General features: G+C 46.4%; 2 protein-coding genes across 2 annotated transcripts in view; one reads left to right on the top strand and one right to left on the bottom strand.

The window, feature by feature from the left end:
* LOC148143546 (uncharacterized) overlaps positions 1 to 21911 on the top strand; it is a 92957-nt gene that overhangs the window by 51024 nt on the left and 20022 nt on the right. The window contains exon 3 of the mRNA XM_087975237.1: positions 18709 to 19452. Coding sequence (XP_087831363.1) covers positions 18709 to 19452 — 744 coding nt within the window. The remainder of the gene's footprint in view (positions 1 to 18708; positions 19453 to 21911) is intronic.
* Positions 1381 to 2374, bottom strand: LOC148143547 (uncharacterized). Its single transcript, XM_087975706.1, has one exon. It carries the CDS (start codon positions 2372 to 2374, stop codon positions 1574 to 1576), a length of 801 nt encoding a protein of 266 aa, XP_087831832.1. The 3' UTR covers positions 1381 to 1573.

Raw genomic sequence — 21911 nt, forward strand, 5'->3', positions numbered from 1 at the left:
TGAAACCCACCATGTCTCTGTTCTACAACGCAACCCAGGGCCCTATCATTAACTATCCAAATCCTGCCCTTCCTTGTTTTAGCCAAATGCAACCCCTCGCTTTTATCCATACCTCTCTCATACACATGCTCTCTCTGAGACACTCACACCCTCTCACAGGCTTCTCCTCCATCACACTCACGCTTCAAGCATACACACACGCAAACAGACACAAACTCTCTCATGCACACACACTCTCTCATACACACACAGGTCTATGGGGTGAATTTGCATTTGGAGATACATTCAATTTTGATCAAAAAGCAAACAACCTGCAGGCAGTTGATACATGTAATATTTGTAAATTCCTACTTTGGAAATAGAACCAGTCTGATTCAAGATTGGGATACAGACAGACTCAAACCTCACACATTTCATTATTGTCTGAACTGAGATGAAACCTATTTATATAAAACCTTAAGTAATCTCGAGAATCTGACTTCAAAGACTTTCTGGAATTTACACATTAATGAACTAAAATTTGCAATCTATTCTAAAAGACAAAAGACTTCACAACAATCTAGGTTTGTTCAATATATCCGATCATTTGCACTATACTGTGATCTTTTGCTATAAATTCTGCCTTATGATCCTGTTCCACAGCTTTCTGATGAGGGAGCAGCGCTCCGAAAGCTAGTGGTTCCAAATAAAGCATTATAGCCTGATGTGTGATTTTTTTAACTTGATCCAACCCAGTCCATCTCTGGCTCCTCCACATCATTTCTAGTGAAGGCAGCCCACACCTCCCGGTGCTGCCAGTAAACCTTACAATGCTGATGAAATGACGCAGTACCTGCACACATGAAAAATTTACAATTTTTAATGATACCAGCTACTCATTCACTGCTCCATCTGATACATGACATTGGAAACTTAGCGCAGGAGGCTGAAAGAAATGAGCAGCTTTAAAACAAAAACCTCTTGGAGCTCAAAGCTTTCAATGAAAGTCTGAACCCGGCAGTAAGTTCAGGTAACCTTTATCAAGACCCAACTTTGTTACCACTTCAGATCCCCCCATCAAAAAGGCGTAGAAAAAGTAGCTTATTTTTTTAAAAAACAGCTCAAGGTCAAAGAGCACACAGGCTCCCCACCCCCCACTTTCTTTACTATTAGTCACCACCAAGTTGTCCCTTTGTAATTGGATCCTTGGTACAGCCTTAACCCATAGGAAGTATTGCCTCACTCAGCAATTTCAAACCAGACCCTGCAGCCAAGTAAGTTTCTCCCTGTTCATTTCTGCAGGTGGGGGAGTCAACCACACTGCTCTGGGTCTGGAGTCACATGTAGGCCACCCGGGTAAAGGATGCAGCTGGGACAAATGAGTGAATCCTTTCCTGCAACGGCAGTTTCCTTTCCTAAAAAGGGCATGAGTGATTCAGATGGGGGATCTCACGCCCCCGCCCCCACCCCCAAAAATGGTTTCATCGTTAGATTCCGAACTCCAGACTTCTGACCGAATTCCAATTCCGCCATCTGCCACAACGGGATTCAAACCCAGGGGTCCAGTCGATAATGGGACTCTGCCATTGCTCCTTCAATCCCCCTGCCATGGAATGTGAACTCGCTGGTGCCTCTGCAGGTGGGAAGAGTGGGTGAATCCCTTCCCACACTGAGAGCAGGTGAATGGCCACTCCCCAGTGTGGACCCGCTGGTGGACCAGCAGGGTGGAGGCATGTGTAAAGCCCTTCCCACACTCAGGGCAGCTGAAGGGTCTCTCCCCAGTATGGACCCGCTGGTGCTTCAGTCTGTCGGATGAATTGCTGAAGGCTTTCCCGCACTCGGGGCAGGTGAAGGGCCTCTCCCCGGTGTGGACCCGCCGGTGGGTCAGCAAGGTGGAGGCATGGGTAATGCCCTTCCCGCATTTGGGGCAGCTGAAGGGCTTCTCTCCAGTGTGGACCCGCTGGTGCTTCAGTCTGTCGGAGGAATTGCTAAATACCTTCCCACACTCAGGGCAGCTGAAGGGCCTCTCCCCCGTGTGGCCCCGCTGATGCCTCAGCAGGCCTGAGGAATTGCTAAAGGCCTTCCTGCACTTGGTGCAAAGGAACGGCCTCTCCCCGGTGTGGACCTGCCGGTGGGTCAGCAGACTGGAGGCCTGCGTAAAGCCCTTCCTGCCTTTGGGACAGCTGAAGGGCCTCTCCCCCGTGTGGACCCGTTGGTGCTTCAACAGGTCAGAGGAATTGCTGAAGGCCTTACCGCACTCTGTGCAGGGGAACGGCCTCTCCCCGGTGTGAGTGCGCCGTTGAGTCTCCAGGGCAGACGGGAAATGGAAACTTTTCCCACAGTCACCACCCTTACATGGTTTCTCTACGGGGCGGGATCGCTCAGGTTTTCCCATAGCCAAACCTACGCACAAAAATGTGTAGAGCCCCTCCCTGCCGTGAATCCCTCTTTCCAGGCTGTATAACTATTTCTGGCTCCACACTCAGTGCACTGCAACAGTACGGTCTCTCATCCAGTCCCACTGATTCTGAAAACATACAGAAACAGGAACTAAAAAGCTTTGCTCCTTCTCACAGAATCACAGTCGAAAATTGTTGCGTTCCCAATGGATTGAGTGACTGTCAGACATTGACATCAAAGTGAGGACTGCAGACACTGGACACTCAGTGTCGAAAAGTGCGGTGCTGGAAAAGCGCAGCAGGTCAGGCAGCATCCGAGGAGCAGGAGAGTCGATGTTTCAAGCATAAGCCCTTCATCTGTTGATTTTGAAACTTCTGTCTTCAGATCTTCAAAAAGTCTGTGAAAAGAGATTACAAAAATCATCACTGTCAGTGCAGGGTAGAAATTCAGAACAAGCAACTCTACTTTCTGCAGAACGTTCTTTTCTTTTGTTACTCCACAAAATTGAAAGCATCATCCCACTCTCTCTCTTCTCTCCCCCTCTGTTCTCACTCCACGCTAATTCTCCTGAAGGTGCTGATTCAGGATCTTACAGGGGCAGAAAAGCAAAAATGTCAAGTCTGACATCTCTCTGAATTTTGGATAACTCCACCTGAAAGTTAATATCTTTCCCAATATTGGAATACTGCTGAGACTGAACAGGTCTGATTTTGGGAAACAAATACTGTGTCAATTCAGGGTGAACCTGCAATGCAGCTTCTTGACGAACAATGAAACACGAAATGGTTAACATCCCCTGGAAAGGGGAGAAAAGGAGACATCAAGGTATTACACCGACACCAGAGAGAAAGTTAACATGCCGATCAGGTATCCAGAAACAATCTAGGCCCGTTTGCCAGCACTTGGCCCATTTTCCTTTAACCCCTTCCTATTCATATACCCATCCAGATACCTTTTAAATGTTGTGATTGCACCAGCCTCCACCACTTCCTCTGGCAGCTCATTCCTTACACACACCGCCCTCTGAATGAAAAAGTTGCCCCTTCCGTCCCTTTTAAACCTTCCCTTCCCCACCCCACCTGCCCACCCTGAACCTATTACCCTTACATTCTGGAGTATCCCATCTCAAGGAAAAGACCTTGACTATTGACCCCATCCATGCCTCTCATGATTTTATCAACTTCAGCCTCCAGCGCGCAAGGGGAAACAGCCTCAGTCTGCTTGGCCTCTCCATTTCACTCAAACCCCCCAACCCTGGCAACATCCTTGTAAATCTTTTCTGAACCCTTTCAAGTTTCACAACATCCTTCTGATAGGACTGAGACCAGAACTGCACACAACATTCCAAAAGTGGCTATGGTTCTGCTGAACAATGGCAATTTAATTCCAAAATATTAATTTCTTCATGAGAAGGGAATAATTGGCAATGTAGCTGTAAGAAGCCTCTTGCGGAATAGTGAAGAACTGAGTGAGAGAACTTTCCATTAAAATGGAGAGGAACAGAGGTGATTCTGCGACTGGGAACTTAAATCTAAAGCAAGGAAATTACAACGGCAGAGGCACAATCAGGCCACAACAAATGAAGGAACATTATTGAAAGAAATGACAAACATTTAAAGAGCACCTGGAGGAACTGCAACAGTTGTCCATTCCTGTCTGAAAAAATAAAACACAGAAGGTGGCACAGCCACGGCTAACAAGGGACATGATGGATAGGACTAGATCCAAAGGAGTGGTGTACAAATTGGTTCAAAATAAAGTAGCAGATCTGAAGACTGGGAGCAGTTCAGGTTTCAACAAAAGGATTGGTCAAAAGGGGAAAATGGGGTATGTGAAGAGGAAAAAAAATTAGAGAAAACAATAACAGGCAAAGTTCTCATGTGGAACAAAGAGATGGCAGACCAATTAACCACATATGTTGCTTCTATCATAAAACACAGGTAACATCCCATGCTAGGGTTGAGGGATTTGAGCTATACGAAGAAGTTAAACATGCTGGCGGTTTTCCGTGGAGAGTCGGACGCTGAGGGGTGACCTTATAAAAGTTTTAAAATGATGAGGTGCACGGATAGAATAAATAGACCAAGTCTTCTCCCTGGGGTGGGGTAGTTGATAACTCTAGAACATAGGTTTAGGGTGAGAGGGGAAAGATTTAAAGGAGATGTAAGCGGCAACTTTTTCATGCAGAGAGTGGTAAGTGTATGGAATGAGCTGCTGGAGGAAGTGGAGGAGGCTAGTGCAATTGCAACATTTAAAAAGCATCTGGATGGGTATATGAATAGGAAGGTTTCGGAGGGATATGGGCTGGGTGCTGGCTCAAGTTATCCCTCCTCCTGCATTGAATTTCAAATCCATCTTCATCACGTCTTTCCTCCACTCCTGGCGTTCTCTTTTCTCATGTCTACAAACTGAAAATAACATCAACACATCAATGCTCTCCTGGTCACTGCGGTCTTGGAAGTACCCAGTTTCTGTTCCAGCTCCACAAATGATCAGATTCATTCACCTCAAATTCACAGTCCGCCTTCGTGTCATTCTAGATCTCTCTCTCTCTCCCACTCCCTTGTCCTGTTTTAAGGCCACACAAACCAAGCTCAGGGCCAGGTCTCTCAGAGTGAAATGAAGAAATACTAGTTGAATGACACCAACTGTCACTTCTCTCCCGGAAATGACAGCTGATGGTGCCCTCACCAAGATGGCCGCCCGCGCTCCCCGCCCCAAGTCAACACGCGCCTTAACCTTACAAAGATGGCGTCCTGTTACCCGGGCAACACGAGAGCTCCTTCGGTGGTGAAGTGGGCCTGGGGAGGTTTTATTCACGGCCTCAGGCCTCCCCCTCGGAGTTTATAAACTCCCCAGTCTCCCTCCTCCCGCGGTTCCCAATCCTACCCTGTCTCACTGTCTCCTCTCCCCGGGATGTTTCTGAAACCTGTTCCTGTTCTGAAGAAGGATCACCGGACCCGAAACACCTCCTCGATTTCTCTGGACAGGCGCTGCCGGACCTGCTCAGCTTTTCCAGCGGTTTCTGTTCCGGTTCCTTCAGCCGCCGGCGCCATTTCTCTCCCACACTCAGTAACTGTGCCTCACCGCACGCATGCGCACAGCCAGGGGTCCATAGAGAGGTTTCTCGATCGCATGGGATCATGGGAATTCAAGGTGCCATTAATGTCATGAAATCCAGTATCCCATATGCCTTCTTAACTGTCCTATTCACGTGTTAGTGAAGTACACGTCAGGGGCAAATCTTTCATCTATTTTAGATTTATATATTGAGTGGAACATTACAGGTGTTTAACTCTAAACTCTAGTTCCAATTCAGTGTCAGTATAATCGCTCTTTATCTGTTCTCAAATAAGCACCGAATGAATGCTCTCCATCTGACCCTTCTTAACGTTGATTTTCTTTAGTTTGCAGATTCCAACACTCTGTTTCAATAATTTATTAAAATCTACTTCCGGTACATGGGCGTCGCTGGCTGGCCAGCGTTTGGTTCTCCTTGAGAATGTGGTGGTGAGCTGCCTTCTTGAACCGTTGCAATCCACATCCTGTACGGTGACCCACAACGTCTTGAGGGAAGGAATTCCAGGATTTGGACCAGTGACACTGACGGAACAGTAATACATTTCCAAGTGAAGATGGTGAGTGGCTTGGAGAGGTACTTGCAAGTGGTTGTGTTCCCATGTATCTGTTTTCCTGGTCCTTCTAGATGGAAGTGGTTGTTAGTTTGAAAGGCAATTTGTAAGGTGCTTTGGTAAATTTTTGCAGTGCGTCTTGTAGATACTACACACTACTGCTTCTGAACAGTGGCTATGGTACCAATCAAGCAGGCAACATTGACCTGGATGGCATGATGCGTTTCAAATACAGTTGAAGCTGCAACCCCATCCAAGCTAGTGGGGAGTATTCCATTACACTGCTGATTTGTGGCTTGTAGAAATTGGAACACGTTTTGGAGAGTCAGGAGGTGAGTTACTCACTGCAGTATTTCTGGCCTCTGACCTGCTCTTGTAGCCACTGTGAATATATGGTTCATCTAGTTAAGTTTCTGTTCAATGGTAAACCCCAAGGATGTTGATCGTGGGGTATTTAGTGACAGTAACACTGTTGATATCACAGGTCAGTGGTCAGATTATCTCTTTTGGGGATGAGTCCTTGTGTGACATTTGCATGGCATTCATGTTACTTGCCACTCATCAGCCCATTGGATATGGTTAAGATCTTGTAGCATTTCAAACTGAACTGCTTCAGTTTGTGAGGAGTTGTTTATAGTGCTGAACATCTGCAATTATTGCAACATCTCCAATTCTGAACTTATGATGGAGGAAGGTCATTGATGAAGATGGTTCGGCCTATGAACTCCTGCAGAGTTGTCCTGATGCCGAGATGACTGACCTCCACAAACCAGAGCCATCTTTCCATGTGCTAGGTATGACTTAACAATTAAGACATATAAACTAATTGAAGGAATAGGTATGAGACAACCCTCTTCAGGGTGTCTCCAGTGCAGGTTTTTCTATTCTCGAAACCAATCTGATAAATGTTGACATTCATCAGCCTTTTGATCTTGGCAGTTTCCTTTCCCTCCAACATTTGCTTCACGTTAGCAAGTTGAATTCATCTGCATTTTTCAGGAAAATGTTTCACAGAAGGTAACATTCTTCATATCTGTGTAATTTTCCATGGGAAAACTGTCTATAGTCCACCAGTTGGAGAGAATTTCTCTGAAAAGGTTTGTCAAATGCCCTGCTTCCACAAGACCCAGTGTTCCCAAAGGTGAAGTACTTTTAACAGCCCCTTTATATTTTCCAGAATTCCCATGATAGGAGACATGTGCCACTTGAATGTGTGGTTGGGGAACTGGTGCAGGAAGCAAGGATTTAAGTTCTTGGATCACTGGGGTATGTTTTGTGGTAAACATAAATTCTACAAGAGAGACGGCTTGCACCTTAATAGGTTAGGGACCAGCATTCTGGCAGGCAGGTTTTCTACTGCAACACCGCTACATTTAAACTAAGTAGCGGGGGGGGGGAGGGGACAAGCTGGATGTTTAAAAAGGAAATTGAAGGGAAAGTTAGAATAAGAGAAGTCAAGAAAGACAACTGTATTAATGAGGCAGAAAACTCAGAAAGGCATCATGCTGTAAGGTTGAGTGAAATAAGGGTTGATGGGAAGGGTGAGAGCAGTAACAAATTAAAAATACTATACATGAATGCACGAAGCATTAGACATAAGATGGATGAGCTTGAGGCTCTTTTGGAAATTGGCAGATACGATATTGTGGGGATAACTGAGACGTGGCTTCAAGTGGACAGGGCCTGGGAAATGAATATTCAAGGATACACGTGCTATCGTAAGGACAGACTGACGGGCAGAGGGGGTGGGGTGGCCTTGTTGGTAAGGGACGATATTCAGTCCCTTGCGCGGGGGGACGTAGAGTCAGGAGATGTAGAGTCAGTGTGGATAGAGCTTCGAAATACTAAGGGTAAAAAGACACTCTTGGGAGTCATCTACAGGCCCCCAAACAGGAGTCTGGATGTCGGATGTAAGTTAAATCAGGAGCTGAAATTGGCCTGTCGCAAAGATGTCACTGCAGTTGTTATGGGGGATTTTAACATGCAGGTAGACTGGGAGAATCAGGATGGTATTGGACCTCAAGAAAGAGACTTTGTGGAGTGCCTCAGAGATGAATTCTTAGAGCAGCTGGTGCTGGAGCCGACCAGGGCGAAGGCAATTCTGGATCTGGTATTGTGTAACGAACCAGAATTGGTAAGAGACCTCGAAGTGAAGGAGCCATTGGGAAGTAGTGACCATAATAGAATTAGCTTCAATCTGCAATTTGAGAGGGAGAGGGTACAGTCGGAAGTGACAGTACTCCTGTTGAATAAAGGGAATTATGGAGCTATGAGGGAGGAGCTGGCCAAAGTTCAATGGTGCAATACCTTAGCAGGGATGACCGTGGAGGAACAATGGCGGATATTTCTGTGTATAATGCAAAAGTTGCAGGATCAGTTCATTCTTAAAAGGAAGAAAGATCCCAGGAGGAGGCAGGGGCGGCCGTGGCTGACGTGGGAAGTAAAGAAACATATAAAGTTAAAAGAGAAAAAGTATAACATAGCTAAGATAAGTGGGAAAACTAAGGACTGGGAAGCTTTTAAAGAGCAACAGAGGATTACTAAGAAGGAAATACGCAGAGGAAAAATGAGGTACGAAGGTAAACTGGCCAAGAATATTAAGGAGGATAGTAAAAGCTTTTTTAGGTATGTGCAAGGCAAAAAAATGGTTAGGACAAAAATTGGGCCCTTGAAGACAGAAACAGGGGAATATATTACCAGGAACAAAGAAATGGCAGAGGAATTAAATGGGTACTTCAGATCTGTGTTCACTTGGGAAGACACAAGCAATCTCCCTGAGGTAACAGTGGCTGAAGGACCTGAACTTAAGGGAATTTATATTTGCCAGGATTTGGTGTTGGAGAGACTGTTAGGTCTGAAGGTTGATAAGTCTCCGGGGCCTGATGGTCTGCATCCCAGGGTACTGAAGGAGGTGGCTCGGGAACTCGTGGATGCGTTGGTGATTATTTTCCAGAGTTCAATAGATTCGGGGTCGGTTCCTGAGGATTGGAGGGTGGCTAATGTTATACCACTTTTTAAGAAAGGTGGGCGAGAGAAAGCAGGAAATTATAGACCAGTTAGTCTGACCTCAGTAGTGGGAAAGATGCTGGAGTCTATTATAAAGGATGAAATTACTGCACATCTGGATAGTAGTAACAGGATAGGACAGAGTCAGCATGGATTTATGAAGGGGAAATCATGCTTGACTAATCTTCTTGAATTTTTTGAGGATGTAACTCTGAAGATGGACGAGGGAAATCCAGTAGATGTAGTGTACCTGGACTTTCAGAAAGCTTTTGATAAAGTCCCACACAGGAGATTAGTGAGTAAAATGAGGGTGCATGGTATTAGGGGCAAAGTACTAGATTGGATTGAAAATTGGTTGGCTAATAGGAAACAAAGGGTAGTGATAAACGGCTCCATTTCGGAATGGCAGGCCGTGACCAGTGGGGTACCGCAGGGATCCGTGCTGGGACCACAGATTTTTACAATATATGTTAATGATATAGAAGATGGTATCAGCAATAACATTAGCAAATTTGCTGATGATACAAAGCTGGGTGGCAGGGTGAAAAGTGATGAGGATGTTAGGAGATTACATGGATGTTAGGAGGTGACCTGGACAAGTTAGGTGAGTGGGCAGATGCATGGCAGATGCAGTTTAATGTGGATAAATGTATGGTTATCCACTTTGGTAGCAAGAACAGGAAGGCAGACTACTACCTCAATGGAATCAATTTATGTAAAGGGGCAGCACAGAGAGATCTGGGTGTTCTTGTACACCAGTCAATGAAGGCAAGCATGCAGGTACAGCAGGTAGTGAAGAAGACTAATAGCATGCTGGCCTTCATAACAAGAGAGATTGAGTATAGAAGCAAAGAGGTGCTTCTGCAGCTGTACAGGGCCCTGGTGAGACCACACCTGGAGTACTGTGTGCAGTTCTGGTCTCCAAATTTGAGAAAAGACATTCTGGCTATTGAGGGAGTGCAGCGTAGGTTCACGAGGTCAATTCCTGGAATGGCAGCTTGTTCCACACACACACACACCACCCTCTGCATAAAAAGATTGTCCTTGAGGTCACTTATTCCCTTCTTGCTACCCACAGCACCTCCTCTCTGTTCCCCACCACCCTCAGCATCCCCTGTCCATCCACAGCTCCTCCTGTCCATTCCCACCCTGCCACCTGAAAGGGGATCTGATTGAGACGTATAAGATTATGAAAGGATTGGACACTCTGGCAGTAGGAAACATATTTCCACTGATGGGTGAGTGCCGAACCAGATGACACAGCTTAAAAATACGGGGTAGACCATTTAGGACAGAGCTCAGGAGAAACTTCTTCACCCAGAGAAGAATGGAATGCTGTGTGGAATGCTCTGCCCCAGAGGGCAGTGTAGGCCCACTCTCTGGATTCATTTAAGAAGGAGTTGGATAGAGCTCTCAAAGATAGTGGAATCAAGGGTTATGGAGATAAGGCAAGAACAGGATACTGATTAGGAATGATCAGCCATGATTATATTGAATGGCCGTGCAGGCTCGAAGGGCTGAATGGCCTACTCCTGCACCTATTGTCTATTGTCTATTGTACCCACCACAAATCTCCTGAAACTGGGTGCACGACAAAAGTCCAGCAGGTAGATTATCAGTAAAAAGGTCTGGTTTCAATCATAGATTTATAGACATCTAGAGACATACTGCACGGAAACAGATCCTTTGGTTCAACTCATCCATGCTGACCAGATGTCCCAAGCTGACCCAGTCCCAAGTTCTAGCCTTGGCCCATATCCCTCCCAGATGCCTTTTAAATATTGTAATTGTACCCATCTCCCCCACGTCCCTGGCAACTTGTTCCACACACACACACACCACCCTCTGCATAAAAAGATTGTCCTTGAGGTCATTTATTCCCTTCTTGCTACCCACAGCACCTCCTCTCTGTTCCCCACCACCCTCAGCATCCCCTGTCCATCCACAGCTCCGCGTGTCCATTCCCACCCTGCCACCCACAGTGCCTCATGTCCATTTCCCTCTCCCCACCCTCTGCCCCCCCATCCATCCTCTTTCTCTCCCCTCACCCTCCGCTCTCCATCTGTTCCCTGTCCATTCTCTCTCTCCACCAACTCTCTGCTGCCCATTCTTCCACCGCCCCCACCCTCTCCTTGCCACTCATTCTCTCTCTCCACCCACCCTCTGTCCCCGCCCATTCTCTGTCTCTCGTCACATTCTGCACCCCACACCATTCTCTTTCCTGTCCCCCCCCAACACTCTACCCCCACATTCTCCCTCTCAGACCCTTCCCACCCATTCTCTGGGTCCCCCACGCTCTGCCCTGCAGGCCTTTCTCTCCCCCCCAAGTCCTTCTCCTCTCCCTCACCCTATGCTCCCCTGTCCATTCTCTCTCTCTGTTCTCCACAGCTCCACCCAGCCCCCATCCATTCTCTCTCTATTCTCCCCAGCCCCTGTCCATCCTCTTTCTGTTCTCCCTAGCCCCACCCTCTAGCCCCCATCAATGAGAGGAAGAAATCTGGTTGGTGGCAGGGAGGAGGAGGAGATAGAAAGATAGTGAGCTTATTTGAAATTGAATTCCCCAATGTTGAGTCCTCCCAACTCTACGCAGCCTGGGCGGAAGATGAGATGTTGTTCCTCCAATTTGCAGTTTGATTCATTGTGGAAAGGGAGGAGGCCAAAGATGGTTATGTCAGAAAGGGAGTGGGAAGGGGAATTAAAATGGCTGGTGACTGGGAGATCCGGTCGGCCTCTGCGGGCCCAGGTACGATGCTCGGTGAACTGTTCCCCAAGTCTCCCCGATGTAGAGAAGTCTACAATTGGCAAACACATGGCAAATGGCAGTACCACAATGTAAAATTATAGCCTCTGCTGTGAAAAAAAAGCAGAAAGGAGGTGTATTGTTTAAATGGTGATGTATTGGGATGTGGAGCAAGTGAGGATTGCAGATGCTGGAGATCAGAGTCGAAAAGTGTGGCATTGGAAAAGCACAGCAGGTTGGGCAGCATTCAAGGAGTAGGAGAGTTGATGTTTCGGGCATGAGCCCTTCATCAGGAATGATGTGTGAATGTACAAAGGGGGCTCAGCGTCATTCCACACCCGTCAGTACCAGTTGTCAGACAGGTGCAGCAAGCAATCAGCAAGGCAAGTGCTATGTTAACAAGAGGAATTGAGTTCAGAAGTGGGGATTTCTTCCTGCAGTTAGGGGGTCATTGAATGTATTCAAGGCTGAGTTCATCTGATTTTTGAACAACAAAGAAGTGGATGTTTATGGGGGAAGGCAAGGAAATGGTTTTAGAACAGTTTCAGTCCAACTAGTCCATGCTGACTATGTTCTCAAACTAAATTAGTCCCAGCTGCCTGTGTTTGGCCCATATCCCTCCAAACATTTCCTATTCATGTACTTGGCCAAATTTCTTTGAAACGTTGTTACGGTACCTGCATCCTTCCTCCGGACATTTATTCCACACACAAACCACGCTCTGTGTTTTTTTTTAAAAAACTGGTGCCCCTCATGTCTTTTTAAAATCTTTCTCCACTCTAGTACTCAAAAACATATGTCTCAGTCTTAAATATACTCAGTGACCTAGCATCTCCATCCTACTGTGGCAATGAATTCCATAGATTCACCACTATCTGGCTGAAGAGTTTTATGTTTATCTATGTTCTAAAAGGCCTTCTTTTTACTCTGAGGCTGTGCCCTCGGGTCTGAGTCTCTCCTACCAACGGAAACATCTTCCCAACGTCCACTATGTCCAGGCCATTCAGTATTCTGTGTGTTTCAATTAGATCTCTCCTGAGTGTGGGCCTGTTAGTCAGCATGAAGCAGACCCTTCAGGATGAGGTACAACAGGGATTAGGTTCGGCAAATGGAAAGAGAGTATGTGGGATGGAGATTTTCAGCTTCGAGGGAATAAGAAGGGAAAGAGAGTTCATTATAAATTAGAATTGTTTAGGTGGGCCAATGGGCCAAGGAGTGGCAGATGGAGTTTTATTTAGAGAAATGAGAGGTGTTGCATTTTGCAGTTGTATAAGACATTGTTTAGGCCACTTTTGGAATACTGTGTTCAGTTCTGGTCTCCCTGCTATAGCAAAGAGGTTGTGAAACTTTGGAAGTGGTTGGAGAAGATTTACAAGGCTGTTGCCATGCTTGTGACCTACAGTGAGAGGCTGAAGAGGCCAGGGATATTTTCCCTGGAGAATTGGAGGCTATGGGGGTGATCTTATAGCTGTTTATGAGGGGCATGGATAGGGTAAATACCCAAGCACTTTTTGCCAGGGTAGGGGAGTCCAAAACTAGAGGGCATATGTTTGAGGTGAGAGGGGAATGATTTAAAAGGGACATGACCGGCAAGGTTTTCATGCAGAGGATGGTACATGTGTGTAACAAACTACCAGATAATGACAACATTTAAAAGGCATCTGGATAGGTACATGAATAGGAAGGATTTAGAGGGATATGGGCCAAATGCGACTAGGTTAATTTAGGATATTTGGTTGGCATGAGAAGCTGGGCCAAAAGGTCTGTTTCCATGCTTTATAACTCTAATCAGCTTTGCTGAAAGCAGAAGAGTCAGAGCACTTTCAGAGCAGCTTTCAAAGATGTTTTGCCCTTACTGGGAGCAATAGACAGTAGGTGCAGGAGTAAATCATTCTGCCCTTCGAGCCTGCACCACCATTCAATATGATCATGGCTGATCATCCTGAATCAGTATCCTGTTCCTGCCTTATCTCCATAACCCTTGATTCCATTATCCTTGAGAGATCTATCCAACTCTTTCTTAAATGAATCCAGAGACTGGGCCTCCACTGCCCTCTGGGGCAGAGCATTCCACACAGCCACCACTCTCTGGGTGAAGATGTTTCTCCTCATCGCTGTCCTCAATGGTCTACCCCGTATTTTTAAGCTGTGTCCTCTGGTTCGGCACTCACCCATCAGCGGAAACATGTTTCCTGCCTCCAGAGTGTCCAATCCTTTAATAATCTTATATGTCTCAATCAGATCCCCTCTCAGTCTTCTAAACTCAAGGGTATACAAGCCCAGTCGCTCCAGTCTTTCAGCGTAAGGTAGTCCCGCCATTCCAGGAATTGACCTTGTGAATCTACACAGCACTCCCTCAATAGCCAGAATGTCTTTCCTCAAATTTGGAGACCAGAACTGCACACAATACTCCAGGTGTGGTCTCACCAGGGGCCTGTACAGCTGCAGAAGAACCTCTTTGCTTCTATACTCAATCCCTCTTGTTATGAAGGCCAGCATGCTATTAGCCTTCTTCACTACCTGCTGTACCTGCATGCTTGCCTTCATTGACTGGTGAACAAGAACACCCAGATCTCTTTGTACTGCCCATTTACCTAAATTGACTGCATTTAAGTAGTAATATGCCTTCCTGTTCTTTCTACCAAAGTGGATAACCATACATTTATCCACATTAAACTGCATCTGCCCACTCACGTCACCTGTTCAGGTCACCCTGTAATCTCCTAACATCCTCCTCACATTTCACCCTGCCACCCAGCTTAGTATCATCAGCAAATTTGCTAATGTTATTACTAATACCATCTTCTATATCATTAATATATATTGTAAAAAGCTGCGGTCCCAGCACTGATCCCTGCGGTACCCCACTGGTCACTGCCTGCCATTCCGAAATGGAGCCGTTTATCATGACTCTTTGTTTCCTATCAGCCAACCAACTTTCAATCCAAGTTAGTACTTTGCCCCGAATACCATGCACCCTAATTGTGCTCACTAACCTTCTATGTAGGACCTTATCAAAAGCTTTTTGAAAGTCCAGGTACACTACATCTACTGGATCTCCCTCATCCATCTTCAGAGTTACATCCTCAAAAAATTCCAGAAGATTAGTCAAGCATGATTTCTCCTTCATAAATCCATGCTGACTCTGACCTATCCTGTTACTACTATCCAGATGTGTCGTAATTTCATTCTTTATCATAGACTCCAGCATCTTTCCCACTGCTGAGGTCAGACTAACTGGTCTATAATTTACTGCTTTCTCTCTCCCACCTTTCTTAAAAAATGGTACAACATTAGCCACCCTCCAATCCGCAGGAAATGATCCCGAATCTATCGAACTGTGGAAAATAATCACCAACGCATCCACGATTTCTCGAGCCACCTAATTCACCATCAGGCCCCGGGGACTTATCAATCTTCAGACCGAACAGTCTCTCCAACACCAAATTATGGCAAATATAAATTCCCTTAAGTTCAGGTCCTTCAGCCACTGTTACCTCAGGGAGACTGCTTGTGTCTTCACCAGTGAACACAGATCTGAAGTACCGATTCAATTCTTCTGCCATTTTTTTGTTCCCCGTTATATATTCCCCTGTTTCTGTCTTCAAGGGCCCAATTTTAGTCTTAACCATTTTTTTGCCTTTCACATATCGAAAAAAGCTTTTACTATCCTTCTTTATGTTTTTGACCAGTTTTCCTTCGTACCTCATTTTTTCTCTGTGTATTTCCTTCTTAGTTATCCTCTGTTGTTCTTTAAAAGCTTCCCAGTCCTCCATTTTCCCACTTATCTTAGCGATGTTATACTTTTTCTCTTTTAACTTTATATGTTTCTCAACTTCCCTCGTCAGCCATGGCCACCCTTGCCTCCTCCTAGGATCTGTCTTCCTTTTTGGAATGAACTGATCCTGCATCTTCTGCATTATACACAGAAATATATGCCATTGTTCCTCCACTGTCATCCCTGCTAAGGTATTGCACCATTGAACTTTGGCCAGTTCCTCCCTCATAGCTCCATAGTTCCCTGTATTCAACAGAAATATTATCACTTCCGATTGTACCCTCTCCTTCTCAAATTGCAGATTGAAGCTTATTGTATTATGGTCACTACTTCCCAATGGCTCCTTCACTTCAAGGTCCCTGATCAATTCTGGTTCATTGCACAGAACAAATTACAGTGAAATCTTTAATTTGTGGGACAGCAACTGAGTGAATGAGTACATCCAGAATTTTAGTGGAAAGTGGGAATTCATTGCACTGTGGGGATGAAGTGCTTTAAGGTTTACCGGCAGTAAGTACAGTGTGCTGAGTGGGGAGCTGAGTGAAGGGTTAGGTGGGTTCTTGTTTTAAACTGCTCATTTCTTTCAGCCTCCAGCATTGTATTTCCACTGCTGTACATCAGAAGGAGTGAATTAGTCACTGTTATCATTAGAAACCTTCCGGTTTTCAATACCTCATTGTTTCCTGAGCATTTTAAAGTTTACTGACAGCAGCGGGGTTTAGGCCGTATTCACTGGAAACGATTAAGCAGACAAATAACACACATATGAGAGGGCAGGGTGGGACTTGTCTTTTGATTTGGTGGAAGGTGGGAGGTTCTGCGTGCTGTGATCTGGGGCAAACGCGACTGCAGTAAATCATTCAATCTCTACAGTGTGGAAGTAGGCCATTCAACCCCTCTGAAGAGCATGCCATCCCGACCCACGCCCACCAGCTCCCTGCCCTGTCTCGTAGTTTCTGCTGGAGGATGAGACTCGGCCATAAAATTAGGGGGAGTAGATTTAAGGTAGAGATGAGGAGGAGCTGTTTTTCCCGGAGAGTAGTTAATCTGTGAAGGGTGAGGGTGGATTGGCTATGCTACATTGCCCCACATGGTCCAGGGATGTGCAGATTAGGGTGGATTCACCATGTTAAATTACCCATAGTGCCCAGGTATGTGCAGGTGAGGTCTATTCGGGGGGTAAATATCGGGCAGGAGGGGGAAGGGGAATGGATGTGGGTGGGTTACCCTTCGGAGGGTCGGTGTGGTCCCATTGGGCCGGGTGACCTGCTTCTACATTGTGCGGATTCTCTGAAGGGAAAGGATTTTTGCAAACTGCGCAGGGCAGTGCGGGCCGTTAATCCGGAGCAGGCGCAGTGCGGAGCCGCCGTTCGCCCCGCCCCTTCGTCTCGTCACGCCTTGTCTCGCAGGCCGTCGCTCGACACGTGCTCCTCCCACTGTCCCGACCTCGCTCCGCCCCTGGCTCCACCTAATCGCCCCGCCCCTGACCCCGATCGTCGCTCCGCCCCTCTCCGCTGCTCGCTCCTCCCCTTCTTGTCTCTCCCTCCGCCGCCTCGATCCATCGATGACGTCACAACGCGGAAGTGGCTCTGCTCAGTTCAGAGTAAAACCCTTTCGCTGGGCAACTCTTCAATCGAAGAGGGAGAAAATCTGTTCACTGGTAGCAACTGGAGTGAATCCAAGGAGGGCGCAGACTCTGCAAACTCAGGTATGTGTCTTCATTGCCCGGGTGAGGAGGGACAGAAGGATAGGGTGGGGCTGTTTCCCCAGCCCGCGCCAGAATCTTAGGGGTTACCTTATAGAGGTTTATAAAATCAGAAGGAGCATGGATAGGGTAAATAGACATGGTCTTTTCCTTGGGGTGGGGGAGTCCAGAACTAGAGGGTGATTGGTTTAGGGTGAGGGCGGCGGGGGAGGGGGCGTGGAGATTTAAAAGAGACCTAAGGAGGCAACTATTTCACGAGGTTTGGGCGGGTGTGAATGTGTGTACGGAATGACCTGCCAGAGAAAGTAGTGGAGGCTGGTACAATTACAGCATTTAAAAGGCATTTGGACGGGTGTATCAATACGGACGGTTCAGAGGGCCAGGGAACCCGTGCTGGCAAATGTGACTAGATTAATTTAGGATATCTGGTCAGCCCAGAAGAGTTTGACTGAAGTGCCTGTGCCTGTCTGTTTTTGTGTGTATATCTCTGACTCTGGCATTCCACTAACATTTGCCACATCTGTATGTTCAGTTTCTCTCTCTGGTGTCGGTGTTAATACCTTGATGTCTCATTATGCTCCCCTTCCCGGGGACATTAACCATTTCTTGAGGTTGTTCCTCAAGAAGCTGCATTGCAGGTTCATCCTGAATTGGCACACTTTATTTTGCTTTCCAAATCAGACCTGCTCACTCTCAGCATTATGCCAATGACGTGAAAGATATTAACTTTAAGGTGGAGTTTCAGAGAGATAAGTCTTGACGTTTTTTTGCTTTTCTGCTCCTGTCAGATCCTGAATCAGCACCCTCACGAGAATTAGTTAAAGTGGAGTGAAAACAGAGAGGGAGAGAGAGAATGGGATGGCACTTTCAATTTTGTGGAATAATAAAAGAAAAGAATGTTCTCCAGAAAGCAGAATCGCTTGTTCTGAATTTCTACCTTGGACTGACAGTGATGACTTTTATATTCTCTTTTTACAGCGTTTGAAGATCTATAGACAGAAGTTTCAAAATCAACTGGAACGTCAACTCTCCTGCTCCTCGGATGCTACTTGATATGCTGTGCTTTTCCAGTGCTGTACTTTTTGACAGTGACTCTCCAGAGTCAGCAGTCCTCACTTTGGTGTCAATGTCTGACGGTCACTCAATCCATCAGGACCAAAACGATTTTTGACTGCGATTCTGTGAGAAGGAGCAAAGCTTTTTGGTTCCTGTTTGAGTACATTTCCAGTATCAGTGGGACTGGATGAGAGACCTACTGTTGCAGCGCATTGAGTGTGGAATGTGTAACAGCTATACCGCCTGTTAAGAGGAAATCACGGTGCGAAGGGGCTGTACACGAGTTTGTGTGCGGCTGAAGCTGAGGCCATGGAGAAATCTGAGGAATCCGCCCTGTGGAGAAACCATGGAAGTACGGTGACTGCGGGAAAGGCTTCTATGTCCCATCTGCCCTGGAGACTCATTGGCAGAGTCACACCAGAGAGAGACCCTTTAGCTGCCCTGAGTGTGGGAAGGGCTTTACCCAGGCCTCTGCCCTGCGGACTCACCAGCGGGTCCACACAGGGGAGAGGCCGTTCCCGTGTCCCGAGTGCGGGAAAGCCTTCAGCAATTCCTTCAACCTCCAGACTCACAGGCGACTCCACACTGGCGAGAGGCCGTTTTCTTGCTCCGAGTGCAAGAAGGCGTTCAGACATTCCTCTGACCTACTGACCCACTGGCGGGTCCACACGGGGGAGAGGCCCTACAGCTGCCCCGAGTGTGGGAAGGCCTTCAGCAATTCCTCCCACCTGCTGACTCACCAGCGGGTCCACACAGGGGAGAGGCCGTTCACCTGCCCCAAGTGCGGGAAGGGATTTAGTCAGGTGAGCAACTTATGGAAGCACCAGCGTCTCCACACTGGGGAGAAGCCCTTCAACTGCCCCGAGTGCAGGAAGGCCTTCAGCAGTTCCACCACTCTGCTGACCCACCGGCGGATCCATATGGGGGAGAGACCATTCCCCTGCACCGAGTGCGGGAAGGCCTTCAGCAATTCCTCCATCCTGCTGAGACACCAGAGGATTCACACAGGGGAGTGGCGCTTCAGCTGCCCTGAGTGCAGGAAGGGGTTCAGCGATTCCTCCAATCTCCAGACCCACCAGCGGATCCACACTGGGGAGAAGACCTTCGGCTGCACAGAGTGTGGGAAGACCTTCACCCGCTCCTCCCACCTGCGGAGGCACCAACGAGTTCACGTGCCATCGCAGGCTGATTGAAGGAGCAACAAGCGAGTGCCATTAGGGACTGGACTATCAACCCAGTTCCGGGGACTCCTGAGTTTGAATCCAGCCGCAGCAGATCACGGAATTGGAATTCGGTCAGACATCTTGAGTTCAGAATCTGATGAAGAAACCGTTTTTGGTGTGGGGGCCCCATCTGATTCACACATGCTCTTTTTAGGGAAGGAAACTGCCATTGTGGGAAAGGATTCATTCAGTCATCCAGCTGCATCCTTTAACTAGTCCAGCCTGCACATGACTCCAGAGCCACAGCTGTGTGGTTAACACTAGACTGCCCAGCACCTCCCCTCCCGCTCAGGCCCTGGCAGGTGAGCGGGGAGAAACTTACTAGGAGACGGCGTATGGGTTGAAATTGCTGAGTGAGGCAAAACTTCCCCCAGGTTACGGCTGTACCAAGGATCCAATTACAAAAGGACAACTCGGTGATGACTAATAGTAAAGAAAGTGAGGTGGGATGGGTGGAGGGGTGGGGAGTGAGGATTATGCGCAGTTTGACCTTGAGCTGTTTAAAAAGCAGCTACTTTTTCTACACCTTTTTGCTGGGAGATCTGAAGCTTTAACAAAGTTGGGTCACAATAAAGATTGCCTGAACTTACCGTGGGCTCAGACTCTCATTGAAAGCTTTGAGCTCCAAGAGGTTTTTTGTTTTAAAGCTGTTCATTTCTTTCCGCCTCCTGCACTAAGTTTTCAATGTTGTGTATCAGATGGAGCAGTGAATGGGTAGCTATCATTAGAAATTGTAAATTTTTCAGGAGTACAGGTACTGTGTTGTTTCATTGGCATTGTAAAGTTTACTGGCAGCACTGGGAGGTATGGGCTGTGTTCACTAGAAACGATGGGGAGGTGCTAGTATTGGACTGGGGTGGATAAAGTTAAAAATCACACAAGACCAGGTTAGAGTCCAACAGGTTTATTCGGAAGCACTAGCTTTTGGAGTGCCGCTCCTTCCACAGTTAGCTGTGCAGCAGGATCATAAGACACAGATCTTATATCAAAATTCACAGTATCATGCAACTGATATCTTTTAGAATGGTTTGCAGGTTTCGGTTCATCAATATGTAAATCCAAGAACAACATCTAAGTCATGTTCTTGAGATGACTTATGTTTTTTTTTATTTTTTTAAAAGTGACATCTCAGCTCACACAATACATTAAAGTTGTGAGGTTCGAGGCTGTCATATCCCAATCTTGAATCAGACTAGTTCTGTTTTTAAAGTAGGAATATATAAAATATTACATGGATTGACTGCCTGTAGATTGTGTGCTTTGTGAGGAAAATTGAAAGTATCTGCAAATATAATTCTGCCAATAAAAATTCACTCCATAGCGTTGAGAGTGTGCATGAGAGTGTGTGTGTACATGTGTGAGAGTGCATGTAAGAATGTGTGCATGCTTGGTAAAGTGTGAGTGTGATGGACTATAAGTCTGAGTGTGTGAGAGCGTTATGGTGTGCGTATATGAGAGAGGTATAAATAAAAGCAAGGAGTTGCATTTTGCTAAAACGAGGAAGGACAGGACTTGTATAGTTAAAACAGAGACATGGGAGAGTTCAGGTACATAGTGATGCAACCTGCAAATAACTGGTAGACTGGATGGCTAAGAAGGCATTTAGCACCATTGCCACCCAGACCCACCCCTTTATTTCATATTTCTCATAGCTCATCCACCCTACCTTGCATATCCTGAACAATAAGGGTAATTTAGCATAGCCAATCCAGCCTAACCTACACCCTAATCTAAAAACTACCTTCTCAAGAATGTAATTTAAATGCACAACATTTCGAAGAAAAATGTCCATCTGACTCAATATTGGGACTCAGAGAATTCATACCTATTGTTAGAAAAGCTCTGCATTTGAATGACTTTCTTGAGAAGGTAATTAAAAACAAGTTCTGGAATTAACATGCCAAAGAGCAGAAACCCATTCTAAACGATGAAAGATTTAATCTAAAATTGTTTAATATATCACATCTCCATGACACTGGACTCCTTTGGCTATAAATTCCATGATCATTATCTCATTCTCCACAACCAACCTGATAAAAGAGCGGTTCTCCAAATGTTAGTGTTTCCAAATAAATCTGTTGGTTTATAACCTGGTGTTGTGAGATTTTTAACTTTGTCCAAGGAAACACGTGTTGTGGGACTGGTAACAGTTGTTATTTTGTGATCTGTTCCTCCTGAAATTTCTCCTCTGCGCAGGCACGGGTGAACAGTCTGTTTTTGTGCTTTGTGCGAGATCAGGCTAGCAGCTTTTAAATCCTTAAAAGAAAACTGTAGGTTAGCAATCGTATTTCGAGAATGGTACTTCCAGCTCTGGTAGTCCTGTTGGGTCACCAGAGAGGGAGGGGGAGAAGATGTCACATCTAAAAAGCAAACCGAAAAGTTGTGTTGTTTG

The sequence above is a fragment of the Chiloscyllium plagiosum genome, unplaced genomic scaffold (assembly GCF_037043375.1).
Source record: "Chiloscyllium plagiosum isolate Xiang-an unplaced genomic scaffold, Cpla_swu_hap1 HiC_scaffold_27, whole genome shotgun sequence".
In the NCBI taxonomy this organism is placed as follows: domain Eukaryota; kingdom Metazoa; phylum Chordata; class Chondrichthyes; order Orectolobiformes; family Hemiscylliidae; genus Chiloscyllium; species Chiloscyllium plagiosum.